The sequence below is a fragment of the Narcine bancroftii genome, chromosome 8, assembly GCF_036971445.1.
Source record: "Narcine bancroftii isolate sNarBan1 chromosome 8, sNarBan1.hap1, whole genome shotgun sequence".
NCBI lineage: Eukaryota > Metazoa > Chordata > Chondrichthyes > Torpediniformes > Narcinidae > Narcine > Narcine bancroftii.
This window is the reverse complement of record NC_091476.1, coordinates 66,235,039-66,255,129: the sequence shown is the minus strand read 5'-3', so window position 1 is coordinate 66,255,129 and position 20,091 is coordinate 66,235,039. Positions and strand designations below refer to the sequence as shown.

The 20,091-nt window shown below is 48.1% G+C and overlaps 1 protein-coding gene across 8 annotated transcripts in view; it reads right to left on the bottom strand.

The window, feature by feature from the left end:
• The window catches only part of LOC138740800 (ribosomal protein S6 kinase alpha-5-like), a 97,868-nt gene continuing 77,777 nt past the window's right edge, over positions 1-20,091 (bottom strand). For 5 of the 8 annotated variants that reach the window (XM_069893914.1, XM_069893913.1, XM_069893916.1 and 2 more), the window contains 9 exons: positions 18,047-18,208; positions 17,658-17,783; positions 16,452-16,585; positions 9,705-9,798; positions 8,108-8,278; positions 6,958-7,149; positions 6,406-6,565; positions 4,778-4,941; positions 1,675-2,664 (listed from right to left, as the gene is read on the bottom strand). In XM_069893914.1, coding sequence (XP_069750015.1) covers positions 2,464-2,664; positions 4,778-4,941; positions 6,406-6,565; positions 6,958-7,149; positions 8,108-8,278; positions 9,705-9,798; positions 16,452-16,585; positions 17,658-17,783; positions 18,047-18,208 — 1,404 coding nt within the window. In that variant the 3' untranslated portion in view covers positions 1,675-2,463. Of the gene's footprint in view, positions 1,305-1,674; positions 2,665-4,777; positions 4,942-6,405; positions 6,566-6,957; positions 7,150-8,107; positions 8,279-9,704; positions 9,799-16,451; positions 16,586-17,657; positions 17,784-18,046; positions 18,209-20,091 lie in introns of those variants that run through there. The other 3 variants (XM_069893915.1, XM_069893919.1, XM_069893917.1) reach the window with 3 other exon arrangements.

Below are 20,091 nucleotides of genomic sequence, written 5' to 3'. Positions count from 1 at the left end.
CCCCGACCTCATAGGCCTTTCTCATCCATGTGCCCTGCCAAGTCTTTTAAATGCCCCTAATGTTCCAGCCTCCACCAGCACCCCCCGGCGATGAATTCCAGGCACCCATGACTCTCTGGCAAAATAAAACCTTCCCCCTGATGCCTCCCCGAAACTTCCTCCCTTCACTTTGTACAGACGTTTGCTGTTCCCGCCATGGGAATCAGATGGCTGGCCATCTTATTTTAAATTTTGACGCACACACTCGGTAACAGGTCCTTTTGGCCCGTGCCGCCCAATTAACCTACAACCCCCCCCCGTGATACGCTGTCAATAATGCCAAAAGGCAGGACAACAGGCTTTTAATATCCGAGGACTTGGACCGTGCTCCTATTCTGGCCCGATCCCAGGACTCGGACAGAGGGAGGGATTTGGTGTCACTGCCTTTATTAGGGAATTACTGGGGAGGGAAATGGGGTGGAGTCACTGAGAGAAGGTGGGTCTGTCGTCCACACGGACCATACATGCACATAGTGCCAGTAAGCAAGTAACAGTACACAGTGATGTATCACTGAAGGGAGGGGGGGGGGAGGAAACCAGACCCCCCCCCGGAGGAAACCAGACCCCCCCGGAGGAAACCAGACCCCCCCGGAGGAAACCCACATGGACAAGGGGAGGACGTACAGACTCCTCATAGACAGCACCAGATTTGAACCCGGGTTGCTGGCGCTGTGAACAACGTTAGAACATTACAGCACAGAAACATGGGTTCTCAACCTTTCTCTTTCCGCTCACATCCTACCTTAATCAATCCCTCTGCCATCGGGGCTCTGTGATTAGTCAGGGGTTGCTTAAGGTGGGATGTGGGTGGGAAGGGAAGGTTGAGAATCACTGCTCCAGACCCGATTGTTGCTGAGATATTTGGCTTGGGAAAAATTGTCGTTGGCCCATTTCCGAAACATAACGACTCAATGAGGGACGATTCAAACTTTTTCTTCCTACCCACATTCCACCTGAAACGACCCCTGACTAATCACAGAGTCACTAATGGCAGAGGGATGACTTAAAGTGGGATGTGAGTGGAACCTGGGAACCACTGCTCTGGTCTGTGTGCTAAACCATTATTCTGCCCTGCACCCAATCCATACCCCTCCAGTCCATGGACCTGTCCGAATTCGTCTTAAACGTTAAAATCGAGCCCGTGCTCCCACCTCAGCCGACAGCTCGTTCCGCACTCCCCATCGCGCTCCGTGTGAAGAAGTTCCCCCACTCAGCCAGCGGTCCTCAACCTTTCCACTCGCACACGATGTAATAGGCCGATCCCCCTGCAGTTTAAAAGGTGGCACCTTGGTCCCAGTGGTCACACCCAGGTCCCAGGAGAGCGACCCAGGGGCTGCAGTTTGAAAGGGGCCTCTCAATCGAGGTTTACATGAGGGGGTGCTCTCCCATACGTTGGAGCTCCCTCACTGCACCTCCCACAGTGGAGCTCCCTCAATGCCCCTCCCTCAGTGTGGAGCTTCCTCACCGCCCTTCCCATAGTGTGGATAGCTCTCTAACTGCTCCTCCCTTAGCATGGAGCTCCCTCTCTGCCCCCTCACAGGGTGGAGCTCCTCGTTGACCTTGCCACTGCTTGCTGGCCCTGTGGCCCCGTGACTGAGCGCCACGCAGAGATGCACAGGTCGCAGAGGCGTCGGAGTTGGACAACGATAGTTTATTTACAGCGAGATCGTGCGGTTTTAACAAACGGAGAACACGTGCCCAGCCTCTCAGGGGCTCGCTCCCTCGTCTCTGTCCGCGACGAGAACCAGGTGGATCTGACCCCGGCCCCCTCCCCACCGACCCTGGCCCTCTTCCCGTCACAGCACCGAGCAATTCAACCAACCAAAGCTCCGTGAATTCAGATGCTAGAAGTATAGGGATCACCCCACCCCTCAGAGTGGGGGGGGGGGTGTGGGTGGGTACAGGGATCCCGACTTGGGGCTGGGAGTTTGGGGATAGGGGGGCGTTAACGCATGGAGTCACAAGCAGTGGTGAGTGTGAGTAAAGGATTATTTCCCCCCCCATTTTGAGGGGGGAAGGGTGGGTGTACACGAGTAGTCGGGGTGGGTCAGCACGTATTTAATGGGCCAAAGGGTCATGTGACCGTTTTATGTCCCTGGAGTGTTGTTGGGTATGATGGGGGGAGGGGGCAGCGATGGAGAGGGGGAAACATAGATATGGCTTCCACTGTGGAATAGCTGGTGGACTTGAGAAGGTCACTCTCTGAAACAGACACACATCCACACCCATACACAGTAGGAGTCACACACACATGCAGACACACACCCACGTGCGTGCACACACACACACACACACACACTACCCCTTACCCTACCCCTCTCCACACTGCCTTCCCCAGCCCCCTCCTCCCACCCCTACACTCTTTTCTCCCTTCCCCTCACTGCTGCTCCCCCACGCAGCCCCCCATCCCTCCGCTGGGCCCCCCTACGAGGGCTGCGAGACAGGCTCGGGCCTGCGCTGCTTTGTGGGCCGCTGGGGCAAGGAGGAGGAGGAGGAGGAGGCCGAGCTGTCGCTGGAACTCCGCGTCTCCAGCCCGCTGCTGAGTTTTAACTTCCTGCGCTTGGCCAGCGGTGCATTGTCCACACTCTTCAGAAGGAAGCCCTCCCTCTTGCACCTGTTGAATGCCTGCAGAGGGGAGGAGTGGGGGGGGTTGTGGTTAATGGAGTGTCCAACCCCCCACCTCATACAAGCACCCTTCCCCATTCACTCTGCACCCCTCTCTGCTCACCCCACCCCGTTCCCCAGGCAGATGTGGGGAGACCTGGGAAGTACAGTTGGTCTGCGGATGCTGGGGTGAACATCGAACATTTGGCCCAAGATATAAACCTTCTCATTTCCACAACCATCCATGTGCCTGTTTAAGAGTCCTTTAAATGCCCCTATTGTACCAGCCTCCACCATCACCCCCAGCAAGGTATTCCAGGCGCCCACTACCCTCTGTGTAAAGCAAAAACCTTGCCTCACCTTATACAGGTGTTTGCCGATCCTGCCCTGGGAAACAGGCGCTGGCCTGTCTACGTCTCTCAGAATCTCTATCAAATCTCCTCTCGGCCTTCTACACCCCAAGAGAGAAAAGTCCCAGCTGTGCTAATAAGACTTGTTTCACCAATCCAGGCCACATCCTGGTGAATCACCTCTGCCCCCTCTCCGTGGCTTCCACATCTTTCCTGTAAGGAGGTGACCAGAACTGGACACAATCCTCTGAGTAGGGTCTCACCAGAGATTTGTAGACGACCTCTCTCCACTGAACTCAATCCCCCGACTAATGGAGCCCAGCATCCCCAAGGCCTTTTTAACCTGTGTGGTGGCCTTAAGGGGTGCATGGATTTTGACCCCAAGATCCCTCCACACTCTTAAAGTAACCGATCATTCACCCTGCCCTTAGTCTTCTGGTTTGTCCTTCCAAAACGCATGGCCTCACTCTGACCCGGATTGGACTCCACCCGCCACTTCTCTGCCCCGGCCCTGCGTCCCATCTTGTAACCTTCAGCTCCACCTACAATTCCCTCCAACCCCCACAAACTGACCGACCCATCCTTCATCCAGGTCACACACAGAAATTACAAGGTGCAGGGGTCCGTGGGGAGCTCCACCAGTCACCGATCCCCTCCCCTCACCCCCAGGCAGAATAATTCCTGTCAACCACTACAGGAATTCTGAATCCCCATGGGCCAAGGTTCATGGGGGGGGGGGGGAACACACCTTGTTGAATGTCTTTTGCTAAAATCCCCTGAAGACCACCTCGATTTCTTTTGTCAGCTCCCCAACAAACTTAATTAGGCTCGTGGGGCTCGGCCTTTCCCTCATAAACCCAAGCTGGCTCTCCCCATGAATGGGGAGGGGTCCTGAGGTCGGGCAGGGGTGTGTGTGAGCTCCAAGGGGGTGGAATCATTTTATCCAGGATAAAAGCACAGGATGGGGGTGGTGGGGTGTTGGGGAAGGAGAAGAGGGCCACCATCCCCCTCCTGTGGGTGGACGGAGGGGGCAGATGGGAGAGGGACAGACCTCAGTTGGCATTTACCTGTCCGCTCTGCTGCTCCCCCACCCAACCTACCCCATCTCTGGGGTGAGGAAGAGGGGAGAGAAAGAGGGGGGAAGGGAGCAAGGAGAGGGGAGAAAGAGGGATGGGGAGAGAAGGAGAGGGAGGGGAGGAAAAGGAGGGACGAACAGATGGGGGAGGAGGGGAGGGTCAGAGAGAGAAGATGGAGAAAAAGAGGAAGGGAGAGAAAGGGGGGAAGAGAGGGAGAGACAGATGGAGGGGAGAGAGAGGAAGGGAAGGAGAAAAAGAGAAGGAAAATGGAAATTCGATGGAGCAGGCATGGGAGAGAGAGTAAGAAGGGAGAAGAGAGGGGGTGACGGGGACAGTGATAAACTGGTAACGTGGAGCAAGAGAGAGGGGGGGACATGGAGTGAGAAAGGTGACAGAATGCAGAGGGGAGGGGGGTTAGAGAAAGAGAATGGGTAGAGTGGTGGAGAGAGTGTGAGAGTTTGTGAGAGAATGTGTGAGAGAGAGTGAGAAACTGAGTATGTGACAGAGTGAGTGTGAAAGAGAGATAAAGCGAGTGTGAGAGTGAGAATAAGAGAGTTAGAGAATGAGAGAAAAATGAGAGAGAAACAGTGAGAAAGAGTGTGAGAGAAAGGAAGAGACAGAGAGAATGAGAGACAGAGGGAGAGGGAGAAAGGAATGAAGGGAGGGACACCGGAGGGTGGGAGAGGGGACAGGGAGGTATCCACCTACCATGAAGGTGGCCTTGAAGTAGGTGTTGACCGTGGTCCCAGCAGAGTCCAGGATGTCGGGGGTCATCAGGGAGGCACAGGACAGCTGCCTGTCGTCTTGTAGCCACGCGCTCTGCTGTAGGTCGGACATTTTCAGCCTCTGGGAGGGTTCCACTGTCAGCAGGCCTGGGGTGAGGGCAAGGGTAAGGTCATCCCCGGGGTCAGGGCGAGGCATGCGACCTCTGACCCTCACCATCCCTCCTCCCACCCCTCCGAACACCACCCTGGTCCCTGGACCCTGCCCACGCGTGAACTCACCCTGCACACTCCCTCTAATGATCCTCCACCTCCCACCCTCACCCTGCCTCAGATTTAATGTCAGAGTACATACAAGACATCACGTACAACCCTGAGATTCTTTTTCCTGCGGGCAGAGCAGAATTACCACCTATTGGTAGTGCAAAATAATAAACTGAACACAGCGTAAATGTGTAAACAAATAAAATAAAGAACTGAAAACAGATAACAAATGTAAACAAACTGTGCAATACAGAGAAAACAAAAAGAAAATCAATAAAGTGCACAAGTAAGAGTCCTTAAATGAGTCCCTGATTGAGTTTGTCGTTGAGGAGTCCGATGGTGGAGGGGGAGCAGCCATTCCTGAACCTGGTGGTGCACGCCTTGTGGCACCGACACCTCTTTCCTGATGGCAGCAGCGAGAACAGAGCATGCGCTAGGCGGTGTGGATCCTTGATAATCGCTGCTGCTCTCCGACAGCAGCGTTCCTTGTAGATGTTCTCGACGGTGGGGAGGGTTTTGTCTGTGATGTCCTGGGCTGTGTCCACTACCTTATGCAGAGCTTTACACTCAGGGGTGTTGTTGCCCCCATACCAGACCGTGATGCAGCCGGTCGGTGCACTTTCCACTGCACCTCTGTAGAAATTTGCCAGGGTTTCTGGTGTCGTACCAAACCTCCGCAAAGACCTGCGGAAGTGGAGGTGCTGACGTGCTTTCTTCACAACGTCGTTAGTGTGTTGGGTCCAGGAAAGATCCTCTGAGACAGTGACTCCCAAGAACATAAATGTGCTCACCCTCTCTCCCTCTGATCCTTCGATGATCACTCAGTATCTAATAAACCTCTGGTTTTCCCTTCCTGAAGTCAACAAACAGCTCCATGGTTTTAGTGACATTAAGTGTGAGGTTGTTGTTGGTGCACTGCCTGTCAAGTTTTCAATCCCCCTCCTGTATGCAGACCCATCCCTTTTCTCGACACAACCCAATTCCGTGGTATCGTCAACAGATTTGTCGAATCGAATCACCTAGTCGTACATGTGAGTAGAGCAGAGGGCTAAGTACGGCCCTCTGACTCTCACCTGACACTCCAATGCCTCCCCTCTGATCTGGCCCCACTGCACCCAGATCTTCCCCACCCCTTTGACCCTCTCCTCCCTCCCCCATTGACCCCCACCCTCTCAGACCCTCACACTGCCCGACCCGCTCCGACCATCCACCCGCTACCCTCCGACATTCCCCACTGACCACCCCCTCACCCTTGACACTTCGGACACCCCTTCCAACCCTGTTGCTCGCCCTCCGACTCCCTGCCGACCCTCACATCCACCACCCCCTGCCCTTCCGCCTCCCCCCTACCTCGGACGATGTCCTTGGCTGCCTCTGACACCTGGCTCCAGGCTTGGCCATGGAAGGAGAAGTCCCCACACTTGATTTTGCGCAGGATGTCGGATGTGCTGGTGGAGGACAAGCCCTTCCGGGAGCTTTGGAACGGGATGTGTCCTGACAACATGGTGTACTGAGGGGGGAGAGGGAGAGGCTCAGTCTCGGGGGCTGTCACACCCAGGAAGAGGAGAGAACAGAACACTCCACACTGTCCCATCACACACTCCCGGGGTCAGACACAGAGTGAAGCTCCCTCCTCACCGTCCCATCAGACACTCCCGGGGTCAGTCACAGAGTGAAGCTCCCTTCGCACCGTCCCATCACACACTCTCAGGGTCAGACAAAGAGTGAAGCTCCCTCCGCACTGTCCCATCACACACTCTGGGATCAGGCATAGAGTGAAGCTCCCACCGCACCGTCCCATTACACACTCCCGGGGTCAGACACAGAGTGAAGCTCCCTCCGCACCGTCCCATCACACACTCCTGAGGTCCGATGCAGGGCTGAGACCCTCTCCCCACTCACCAGGATGACCCCAAGGCTCCAGAGGTCACATGACTCGTCGTAGCCATCCTGTTTGAGCAGTTCTGGTGCGGCATACTCCAGGGTGAAGCAGGGGGTCTGCAGGGGCTGGCTGTGGGGCTGCCGTACCCGGGCGAAGCCAAAGTCAATCACCTTGATGGGGGCCCCGTCTGACTCATCGGCGAACAGCAGGTTCTGCGCCGGGCAGGAGCATGGGAGCACGGTGAGTGGCTGGTCTTCCCATCCCCCAACCTTCCCGATTAGACCCCCTCCTACCTCATTACCCCCCCCACTCTGAATCACCTGGGTCAATGTCGGGAGCAAAGGTCAGAGTTTGTTGACATTGGATTGAAAGGTCATTGGCGATGGGCTCAAGGGTCGCAGGATGCCAAGCTGGCGCAAGGAGCAAGGGTCAGAGTTCGTAGCACTGGGATCGAGGGTCAGAGGACACTGAACATGGGGCTGGGAACAAGGGTCAGAGGTCATTCATGTTTGAGCTCAGTGTGGGCTCTTGGGTCCAGTTGATCCAGTGCTTGGGTCAAGGTGCAGAGGTCACCGAGCCGGTCCTATGTACAAGGGTCAGAGGTCGTAGGTCTTTTGCAGCAAAGGTCATCAATGTTGGAATATTGGGTCAGATGTGTGGTGAATGTCTGCCAAGCTGCCTGTTTCCCCTCTGGCGAGCCTTGCTGTACTAACATTGGCTGTGCATTATCTCTACTGTTAAGGACATTCCATTGGATATAACTGTATATGCATCTATTGTCTTTCATTATTGTACCATGAGCTTCTGCTAATAAAAGCCATGATTGTTGTTTGACCTCATCGTCTTTGTCTACTTCATCAACTGGCACTTCAAGAGGTCATTGAGCTGATGCTGGGATCATGGATCAGAGCTGGACCTGAGGATGATGATCAGAGGTAAATGAGATGGTGCTGAGGGTGTGGGTCAGAGGTCATTAGCTGGAGCTGGGGTGAGGGTCAGAGGTCATTGAGCTTGTGCTGAAGGCAAGGGTCAGAGGTAGTTGAGCTTGAGTGGAGAGCAAAGGTCAGCAAGTTGTTTGGGTCATGGGTTAGAGGAGGAATGGGTGACAAGGGTGAGGGGTGGGTGATGGGACCGGAGGTCGGTGTGCTGGTGGCTGGGGGAGAGGTCTACCTCAGGCTTCAGGTCCCGATGCACCACTCCGGCACCGTGCATGTGGCTAACAGCGGACACGAGGCCCCTCATGGTGTGGCTGGCTTCCAGCTCGCTGAAGTGCTTCCGGCTGCGGATTCGCTCGAGCAGCTCGCCTCCTCTTAGCAGCTCCAGGACCAGAAAAGCGTGGAACTGGGGGGCAGAGGGCATCGGAGTCAGGGGTCACACTCCCAACCACCTCACCTTCCTGCCCATAGCCCCACACTCGCGTGCACGCACGTGCGCTCACGTACACAAACACACACGTCGTCACAAACCCATGCACACACACACACATAGTCAAACACTGGCAAACACATACACACTGTCACACTCAGAAACACACGCATGCACAGAGACACAGACACAGAGAGAGACACACACACATATTCACACAAACACACACACACACACACACACCCCCTCTCACAGATACACACACACAGACACACACATATTCACACAAACACACACACATGCCCTCTCACACAGATACACACACTCATCCTCTCATGCAGATACACAGAGAGACACACAGACATATTCACAAACACACACATACACACACACATCCCTTCACACACACATACATCCCCTCACACACAGATACACAGAGAGACACACACATACACACATCTCCTCACATACAGATACACAAACATCCCCTCACACAGATACACAGAGAGACACACACACACCCATCCCCCCACACACATCCCCCACATAGAGACACACTCACTCAGTCACTCACTCACACACACATCCCCCCCTCCCTGCTCCACCTAACCTTTCCCTCCAATCGCCTCCTTGGCAACCTCCCTCGCACCCACCCCTCCTCCCTCACCACGTCTTGGAGCCCCAAACCGTCCTTCCGATCTCCACGAAACTGACTTTCTGCATCCGGTGCTCCTGTCGTGGCCTTCTCCACGTCGGAGAGACCAAGCGCCGACCGGGAGGTCGCTTCGCTGAGCACCTCTGCTCCGTCCGCAACCGGAGACTCCCCAGTGTCTGGCCACTTCACCTCTGCGCTGACGCGTCTGTCCACAGCCTTGTGCATTGTCCCACTGAGACCACCCGTAAGTTGGGGGAGCAGCACCTGACATTCCCTCCTGGACCACCCTTTGACTGCTCATCGTTACTCCCTGTTCTCCCCCTTCCCTCTGCCTCCTTGCCTCCCGCTCTCCACCCCCTTCCCTCTCCATTCAGAGCCATCTTCCCCCCCCCCTTCCCACTGTGCCCTCCCTTATCCAACGACGGCCTGTGGGACCGTGCTCCTCCCCCCACCCGTCCGCCATTTTGCTTGTACCTTGATGAAGGGCTCCAACCCAAAAAGTCAGTTATGGATCTTTACCTTTGCAGATATAAAGGGCATTGTTTGACCTGCTGAGTTTCTCAGAGTTGAGTTTTACACCTCCTCCCTGCTCTTGTTGGATCTTCCCCAGTGTCCTTTGACCCCCGCAGGGTCAAGGGGTCACAGACTTGACCACACATTACCCACCCTCAAGTATCGGGAGTCACTCAGATGTGACCTCGCGCTCCACCACCCCAGGGTCATGGGGGGTCACTGGGCGGGACTGACCTGGTCCTGGAAGACCTCACAGAGCCGGACGATGTTAGGGTGGCCCTCGCACTGCTTCAAGGCCCCGATCTCCTGCTGGATGTTACTGTCCATCCTGCACCCAGACAGGAAGCAGAGGTCAGAGGGTTGGGGCAGAGGTTGGAGGACAAGGCACAAGGGGTAAAGGTCAGTGGGCAGAACAGTAGGGCCGAGGTCACAGGGCAAAGAGCAAGGGTTAGGGCAGAGATCGGAGGGCAAGAATTGGGACTGAGGTCACAGGGCAAAGAGCAAGGGTTAGGGCAGAGGTCAGAGAGCGTTAGGGCAGAGGTCAGAGGGTAAAGAGCAAGGGAAAGGTCAGAGTGCAAAGAGTAAAGGTCTCATGCCTAGGTCAGAGGGCATAGAGCAAGCAAGGGTTAGGGCAATGAGGGAAGGGAATTGATGGATGTGGGGAGAGTGAAGGTTCTTTAATAATTTTTTTTATTTTTCACACCATAAACCACATTAACCATGATACATACTTTTTCCTTTTCAAATATATACAGTGCCATTTTCTCCCCCCCCCCCATTCCACCCTCCCTACCTACCCCCCCCCCGTCCATTTAAAGTACAAAATCTAGGATACATTAAACCAGTCAAACAATGTTGTCATTCAATAAAAATAAACAAGAAATTCCACTGAGTCAATTCTTTTAATTTCCTTCTCCTTTCGTTAATTTAGGTAATGATTGTCCCCGGTAGGTTTTCACTATTGTGTTTCACGTAAGGCTCCCATATTTGTTCAAATATTTCAATATTATTTCTTAAACTATATGTTATTTTTTCTAATGGAATACATTTATTCATTTCTATATACCATTGTTGTATTTTCAAACTATCTTCCGATTTCCAGGTTGACATAATACATTTTTTTGCTACGGCTAGAGCTATCTTAACAAATCTTTTTTGTGCATCATCCAAATCAATTCCAAATTCTTTGTTTTTTATGTTACTTAGGAGGAAGATCTCTGGATTCTTTGGTATATTGTTTTCTGTAATTTTATTTAATATTTGGTTTAGATCTTCCCAAAATTTTTCTACTTTCTCACATGTCCAGATTGCATGAATTGTTGTTCCCATTTCTTTTTTACATCGAAAACATCTATCAGATACTGTTGGGTCCCATTTATTTAACTTTTAAGGTGTAATGTATAGCCTGTGTATCCAGTTATATTGTATCATATGTAACCTCGTATTTATTGTATTTCTCATCGTTCCAGAACATAACTTCTCCCATGTTTCCTTTTTTATCTTTATATTTAAATCTTGTTCCCATTTTTGTTTAGTTTTACCATTTATTTCCTCATTCTCCTTTTCTTGCAGTTTAATATACATATTTGTTATAAATCTTTTGATTATCATTTTATCTGTAATCACATATTCAAAATTACTTCCCTCTGGTAAACTCAGACTGCTTCCCAATTTGTCCTTCAAGTAGGATCTCAATTGGTAATATGCCAGCACTGTATCTTGAGTTATATTGTATTTATCTTTCATTTGTTCAAAGGATAAGAATCTATTTCCTGAAAAACAATTTTCTATTCTTTTGATCCCTTTTTTCTCCCATTCTCTAAAGGAAAGGTTATCTATTGTAAAAGGGAGTAACTTATTTTGCGTCAATATTAGTTTTGGTAATTGATAATTTGTTTTATTTCTTTCTACATGAATCTTCTTCTAAATATTGAGGAGATGATGTAATACTGGAGAACTTCTATGTTGTACCAATTTTTTATCCCATTTATATAATATGTGTTCAGGTATCTTTTCCCCTATTTTATCTAATTCTAATCTAGTCCAATTTGGTTTTTCCCTTGTTTGATAAAAATCTGATAGGTATCTTAATTGTGCGGCTCTATAATAATTTTTAAAGTTTGGCAGTTGTAAGCCTCCTTGTTTATACCATTCTGTTAATTTATCTAGTGCTATCCTCGGTTTCCCCCCTTTCCATAAAAATTTCCTTATTATTTTCTTTAACTCCTTGAAGAATTTCTCTGTCAAGTGTATTGGCAATGCCTGAAATAGGTATAATATCCTTGGAAAAATGTTCATTTTAATACAGTTTATCCTTCCTATTAGTGTTAGTGGTAAACCTTTCCAATGCTCTAAATCGTCCTGTAATTTTTTCATTAGTGGATAATAATTGAGTTTATATAGTTGGCCGAGATTTTTATTTATTTGTATACCTAGGTATCTTATTGCTTGCATTTGCCATCTGAATGGTGATTCCTTCTTAAATTTTGAGAAATCCATATTATTCATAGGCATTGCTTCACTTTTATTTACGTTAATCTTGTAACCCGACACTTCTCCATATTCCTTCAATTTCTTATATAATTCTTTTATTGATAGTTCTGGTTCTGTTAAGTATACTATAACATCATCTGCAAATAAAGTGATTTTATATTCCTTGTCTTTTATTTTTATCCCTTTTATATTATTTTCTGTTCTTATCAATTCTGCTAGTGGTTCTATAGCTAACGCGAACAATAAGGGTGATAGTGGGCATCCCTGCCGTGTTGACCTGCTTAAGTTAAATTGCTTTGATATATATCCATTTACTGTCACTTTCGGCAATGGTCCCTTATATAATGCTTTAATCCAATTAATATACTTCTCTGGTAAACTGAATTTTTGCAATACTTTGAATAAATAATTCCATTCTACTCTGTCAAAGGCCTTCTCTGCGTCTAAAGCAACTGCTACTGTTGGCGCTTTACTCCCTTCTACTGCATGAATTAAGTTAATAAATTTACAAATATTGTCTGTTGTGCGTCTTTTTTTAATAAATCCAGTTTGGTTTAGATTTACCATTTTCGGTACATACTCTGCTAATCTGTTTGCTAATAGTTTAGCTATTATCTTATAATCTGTGTTAAGTAAAGATATTGGTCTATATGACGCTGGTGCGAGTGGATCTTTCCCTTGCTTTAGTATTACTGTAATTATTGCTGTTTTACATGAATCTGGTAAGCTTTGTGTTTTATCAATCTGGTTGAATACTTCCAGGAGGGGAGGAATTAATAAATCTTTAAATGTTTTATAGAATTCTATTGGGAATCCATCCTCTCCTGGTGTTTTATTATTTGGTAATTTTTTTATTATCTCTTGTATTTCTACTATTCCAAATGGTTTTGTTAATTTATTTTGTTCCTCTATTTGTAGTTTTGGTAGTTCAATTTTAGTTATATTCATCTATTTTCCCTTCTTTCCCTTCGTTTTCAGTTTGGTATAATTGTTCATAGAATTCTCTAAAGTTTTCCTTGATCTCCTTTGGGTTATATGTGATTTGTTTGTCTTTTTTCCTTGATGCCAATACCATTTTCTTAGCTTGTTCTGTCTTAAGCTGCCATGCTAGAATTTTGTGCATTTTTTCCCCTAGTTCATAATATTTCTGTTTTGTCTTCATTATATTCTTCTCCACCTTATATGTTTGTAGTGTTTCATATTTTATTTTTTTATCTGCCAATTCTCTTCTTTTAGTTGTATCTTCCTTCATTGCTAATTCTTTTTCTATATTTACTATTTCCCTTTCCAACTGCTCTGTTTCCTGATTATAGTCCTTCTTCATCTTGGTTACATAACTTATTATTTGCCCTCTAATGAACGCTTTCATTGCATCCCATAGTATAAACTTATCTTTCACTGATTCAGTATTTATTTCAAAATACATTTTAATTTGTCTTTCAATGAATTCTCTAAAATCCTGCCTTTTGAGTAACATGGAGTTTAATCTCCATTTATACATTCTTGGAGGGATGTCCTCTAACTTTATTGTCAATATTAAGGGTGAATGGTCCGATAATATTCTAGCTTTATATTCTGTTTTTCTTACTCTATCTTGCATACGAGCTGATAACAAAAATAGGTCTATTCTTGAGTATGTTTTATGTCTAGCCGAGTAATATGAATATTCCTTTTCCTTTGGGTGTTGTTTCCTCCATATATCCAAAAGTTGCATTTCTTCCATCGATTTAATTATAAATTTGGTTACTTTGTTCTTTCTGTTAATTTTTTTCCCAGTTTTGTCCATATTTGAATCCAAATTCAGGTTGAATTCCCCTCCTATTAATATGTTCCCTTGCGTATCAGCTATCTTCAAAAAAATATCTTGCATAAACTTTTGATCTTCTTCGTTAGGTGAATATACATTGCGTAGATTCCAAAACTCCGAATATATCTGACGTTTTATCATTACATATCTCCCTGCTGGATCTATTATTTCCTCTTCTATTTTAATTGGCACATTTTTACTAATTAATATAGCTACTCCTCTTGCTTTTGAATTATACGACGCTGCTATTACGTGTCCTACCCAATCTCTCTTTAATTTCTTGTGCTCCAATTCAGTTAAATGTGTTTCTTGCACAAATGCTATATCAATTTTTTCTATTTTCAGTAAATTTAGCAGTTTCTTCCTTTTAATTTGGTTATGTATTCCGTTAATATTTAAAGTCATATAGTTCAGCGTAGCCATTTTATACTTTGTTTATCTTCCCTTTCCGTTTCTCCATCATCACCTTTCCTTCTTATCCATTTCTGCTTTCTTGTTTTGAACACTTGATAAGACAACATTTCTAAAACATCAAACATTTTCCCTATTCTCCTATTTAAAACTTCTTTAACCCCATTCTCCCCTCCCCCTCCTGAGTTGTCCTTTATCCCTTGTCGGACAACCACATCTCCCCTCTCCATTGGATTTGCGAATTCACTCGCAAACGTCAGCTGATTTAGCAGTGACTGTAGCTCCTCCCCACCCAGCCCCCCCAGAAAAGATTTTAATTTTCACATGTAACAAAGGTCACTCTTTTAATTCCCTCCTTATTCCCTCTATTCCATTTCCCTCCCTTATTAATTCTTGTCTGTACTCTATATATTTTCCTCTAAATACGGATACATTCATGTATTTTTGGCTTGGCTTCGCGGACGAAGATTTATGGAGGGGGTAAAAGTCCACGACAGCTGCAGGCTCGTTTGTGGCTGACAAGTCCGATGCGGGACAGGCAGACACGGCTGCAGCGGCTGCAGGGGAAAATTGGTTGGTTGGGGTTGGGTGTTGGGTTTTTCCTCCTTTGCCTTTTGTCAGTGAGGTGGGCTCTGCGGTCTTCTTCAAAGGAGGTTGCTGCACACATATACCCCTTTACACACATACATATAGATCGTGGTCATTTTTACTCTTATTACATGTCTTCATCTCTCTGCTTGTTTTGTAGTTGTTCTGCAAATTTCCTTGCTTCCTCTGGATCCGAGAATAGTCTGTTTTGTTGCCCTGGAATAATTATTTTAAGTACCGCTGGGTACCTTAACATAAACTTATATCCTTTTTTCCATAAGATCATTTTCGCTGTATTGAACTCCTTCCTCTTCTTCAGGAGTTCAAAACTTATGTCTGGATAGAAAAAATTTTTTTGACCTTTATATTCCAGTGGCTTTTTGTCCTCTCTTACTTTCTTCATTGCTTTCTCCAATATATTTTCTCTTCTTGTATATCTTAAGAATTTTACTAAAATGGATCTTGGTTTTTGCTGCGGTTGTGGTTTCGGGGCTAAAGTTCTATGTGCCCTCTCTATTTCCATTTCTTCCTGTAATTCTGGTCTTCCCAGGACCCTGGGGATCCAATCTTTTATAAATTCTCTCATATTCTTGCCTTCTTCATCTTCCTTAAGGCCCACTATCTTTATATTATTTCTTCTATTATAGTTTTCTATTATATCTATCTTCTGAGCTAACAGCTCCTGTGTCTCTTTAGCTTTTTTATTAGATTCTTCTAATTTCTCTTTTAAGTCTTTTACTTCCATATCTACAAATGTTTCTCGTTTTTCCATATTTTCCACTCTTTTTGCCAATTCTGATATGGCCACTTCCACTTTATTCATTTTTTCTTCTGCATTCTTAATTCTTCTTTTTATCTCATCAAATTCTTGTAATTGCCATTCTTTCACTGATTCCATATATTCTTTAAAAAAAGATACATCCATTGTCTTGCCTTTCTCTTCTTCTTCCACTTCTTTCTGTTCTTCTTCTTCTTCTTCCTCTGGATTGACCATCTGTTGTTTCCTTGTTTTCTTTTTACCCTCTTCTTTCTTGTTGTCGTTATTGTCTGTGTTCTGCACCTGCTGCTGTGCTGCAGGTGTCTCTCTCAGCTGTGGAGATCGACTCCGCAGCTGTTCCCTCCTCCCGTCAGTGTGTTTTTTTTCATGTGCATCGCGCATGCGCGAGGAGTTGCGCATGCGCGGTTGCACACTTTTACTCGGCTCTGCGAGCCATTTTTGTAGTCCCGAGCCCGGGACTTCCACTGACCTGTGGGAGCGGGCTTCTCTCTTCGCGACGGGCCTCTTCGGACAGGTAAGGCCTTCACCTTCTTCTTCCGACGTCTTTCCTTCTTCTTTTCTTCCCGTTATTTTTGGTTTTTCTTTCTTCGCTGCCATTTCCTTCACACTTTTACTTTCACTTTGTTTTGGTTTTTAAGTTTGTGGCTTTGCTTTTTCTCTATCTTTTTTTAACTTTTCTGGAGAGGGCTGGAGTTCCCCCACCGGCCACTACTGCATCACGTGACTCCTCTCGGAGAGTGAAGGTTGAGGGGTCCAGTGGGTGGGTGGGGGGGAAGGAATTTGGGACAGGTAGGGGGGGGGGGATTTGCCCAGAATCCTGTCTCTCCCCCCTTCCCCAATGGCAAACGACCCTTCCTCCCCTCCAAACGCCCAGCCCCATCCCCATTCCTCCACTCGCCCTTACCTGCGGCTGATGATCTTGACGGCAAACTCCTGGCCACTCAGCTTGTTCTGGCACCTTCTGCAGATGGAGAAGCTGCCCATGCCCAGAGGCGGAAGCTTCATGTCCAGATCGTAATGGCGGAAGAAGGGAGAATCCTGCCGAATCAAATCGGATAGCGATCATGTGCCTGGGATTGGTGCCGGATGACCTTTCACCTCCGGGCCCTATTTGGGATGGGGTGGGGGGAGGGAGGAGGGAATAGTGGATGTGGCTCCTTTAAGAGACCAGTGGCACAACTATTGTATTGTGTTCAGTCTTGGTCGCCTCATTACCGGAAGGATATGGAAGGCATGGAGAGGGTGTGGAGGAGACTCACCAGGATGTCGCCTGGATCGGAAGCAAAGTTAGCAGAGCTGGTACATTTTGGTGTGTAGAAGGAGACTTGATCAAAGTCGACAAGATTATGAGAGGCATAGATTGGGTGGATGGTCAGTGCCTGTTTCCCTGGGGCAGGGTCAGCAAACACTAGAGGATGTCTGTACAAAGTGAAGGGAGGGAAGTTCAGGGGAGATGTCGGGGAGGTTTTTTTTTTAATGCAGAGAGTTGTGGGGGCCTGGAATGCCTTGCCAGGGGATGGTGGTGGAAGCTGGAATATTGGGGGCATTTAAGAGACTCTTAGACACACGGATGGAAGAAAAATCGAGGGTTACGGAGTAGGGAGGGTTTAGTACGTTTTTTTTTGGTAGGAATATATGTGTCCACACAATGTCGAGGGTCGAAGGGCCTGTACTGTGCTGTGATGTTCTATATTCTAATTCCCCACCCCACCCACCCCCTGGGACATTCTTGAAGGATGAAGCAAGATTACTACTTCAAGAAGCTTGACGGATTTCCCAATAACCAAAGGCCACCCCCCTCTCCTCTACCCGCTCCCCTGAGAGAGGAAAGGATCGGAGGGGAGGGAGGAGGGGAGAGAAGGGAGGGCGAGAAATTAGGAGGGGAAGGAAGAAGGGAAGGAGGGAAAAGGGGAAGTAGGGATGAAGGGGAGGGAGGAGAGGATGGAGGGAGGGGGTAAGGGTAGGGGATGGAGGGAGGGGATGGAGGGAGGGGTTGGAGGGAGGGGATGGAGGGGATAGAGGGAGGGGATAGGAGGGGATGGAAGGATGGGAGGAGTGAGGGAGGGAATGGGAGGATGGAGGAGGGGAGGAGAGGGGGTAGGGGACACACCTTGGTCATGGCACATCGAGCCACGGCCATGCTGTTGGGACACTCCACGCTAAGCCGCAGGTCCAGGGGCTCCGAGGTGACCGCATTGTGGTCGAACAACACTGAAGGGGCAATGAACGAGTAACCCTAGTGGTGGGGGGACACACAGAGTGAGACTCCCTCCTCAATACCCCGAGAGATGGCTGACCCCAACCCTGAACACAACTGATCCCCCACCCACCCCCATCTCCACCCCCCAGAGGTGCAGGCGAAACCCTTCCCCCATCCCACTGTCAGTGTCTCAGCCTGTCAGCCCTCTCAATCCCCAAAGGAGGGAACAGCAGGAGGCTACTTGGCCCGCCCACCCCCAGAGAGGAACAGGCCCCCCCCCCCCCCGACTGCAGACACACCTGGAAGATGCGGTCTCCACTGTGCGGCACACTGGCGGGTGAGTAGGTGGGGTCCATTTCCGTGAACTCCTCAGCAAAGTTCCCCACGTCCATCTCACTCCGGATGACAGGCTTAAATGGTGCCGGAATCTTCTTGGCCAGCAAATCGTCCCAGTTGAGGCCCTGGAAGAGAGGCACCACCCCACCGGTTCTCATTTTAATAAAAAATTTAGCCATGGTAACAGAGCCCACACAGGTTTCAAATGGTGGGAGGAAATTAGAGCCCCCCCAGGGAAACCCACGCAGACACGAGTAGAACGTACAAACAGACAGCGCGAGATTCGAACCCCAGTCCCGATTGCTGGCGCTGTAATCACTACATCAGCTCGTTCCACACTCTCGCCACTCTCCGTGTGAAAGAGAACCCTTCCCTCATGTTTCCCCTTTTACCCTTAACCCGTGTCCTCTGGTTCTTGCCTCACCCACCCTCGATTGGGAAAAGCCTGCTTGCGTTTATACCCTCATAATTTTGTACACCTCGATCAAATCTACCCTTATTGGTTTTCAACCTTCCCTTCTGTGACAGAGTATATAGATATGTTTTTGGGAGATAAATTTGGAAAGGTTTGTGGGTGTAGATCTTATTTGAAATACTGGAGCTCTGCCCCATGCTAGACATATCGGCGCCTCAGAGCTTTTGTAAGAGCTTTGAAGAGTGCTCGAGACTTCACTAATGGATTGTTGTTTACAAAAGGCAACAGATGAAAGATCTTGCTGGAGCTGCAGATTGTCTGGAGTGGAACTTGCTGTTCTTGGAGGGTCATGTAATTTTGCAAGCAGTGAGAGTCAAACAAGCTTTCTGTGTGTGTGCCATACAGATAGTAACAGCAGCTGGGAATGGAACAGGACAAGCTGGCAAGCTTGTGGAAAACCCCATTTGGAAGATGGGTTGTAAGTGCTTTGTTCAGCCTGATCAAAGTCTTTGTGGTTCATGCAAGAGGAGAGGACTGGCTGTCTAATGTTTCACTTGGAATAAGCAAAACAAAAAAAACTCTGTGATGACCTGAAAGAAAGAGGTTATCATCTGAGGGGGCAAGTTTCGTCAGCAAAACACTGAAGTGGCTGATGGAAGTAAATGAACAATAAACCTCTCTCTGAAAACCGACAAGAACCTTCTGAGCGGTAACCATTTACCAAAGCCTGGTGAACTTTATGAATGTTAAATTCTGTACACAGTATAAGAATTGCCTGCAACCAGTGAATTTGGAGGAATGAGAAGTGAGATTGGACTGTGAACCAAAGAACTTTTCTGAATTTACACACACATTACACACGCGCGCGCTTAGAATTAGAAGGGGGTTAAGTTAGGTTAGTTAAGTCAATCGTGATAAGTTAAAGTGTGATTCTATTTTCATGTTTAAAGATAATTAAAAGCAACTTTTGTTTCAGTAACCATTTGTCTTGGTGAATATCTATTGCTGCTGGGTTTTGGGGTCCTCTAGACTTGTAACAGCACCCACTCACCTGAAGCAATCCCTTACCAATCACAGAGCACCAATGGCATCAGGATGACTTCAGGTGGTATGTAAGTGGGAAGAAAAAGATTGAAAACTGCTGCTCTAAACCCATCCAGTCCACAGATCCATCCAAATGTCCCCCCCCACTCTGGTCCCACCTGCCTGCGTTTGGCCCAGATCCCTCTAGATCCATCTGGTCCACGGATCCATCCAAATGTCCCCACCATTCCCCCCCCCCCCCCACCTGTCTGCGTTTGGCTCAGTTTCCTTCCAAACAAGCCATTCTCAACAGGGTCCCAGGCTCAAGCCCGAAACGTCTTTACCATCTTTACCACTGCGCTATAAAGGACACCGTTTGACCTGCTGAGTTTCTCCACCATTGAGTTTTTATGCAGACTCTCATGTTTTACATCTGACATTTAAGTAAAAGCCTTTGTTTTTTTTACAGCTCACGTAACATAACATTTTTGATGAGGTTGAGAGCGAGGTTGTTGTTGGTGCACCATTCAGCCAAGTTTTCAATCCCTTACTAATCACAGAGCACCCGTG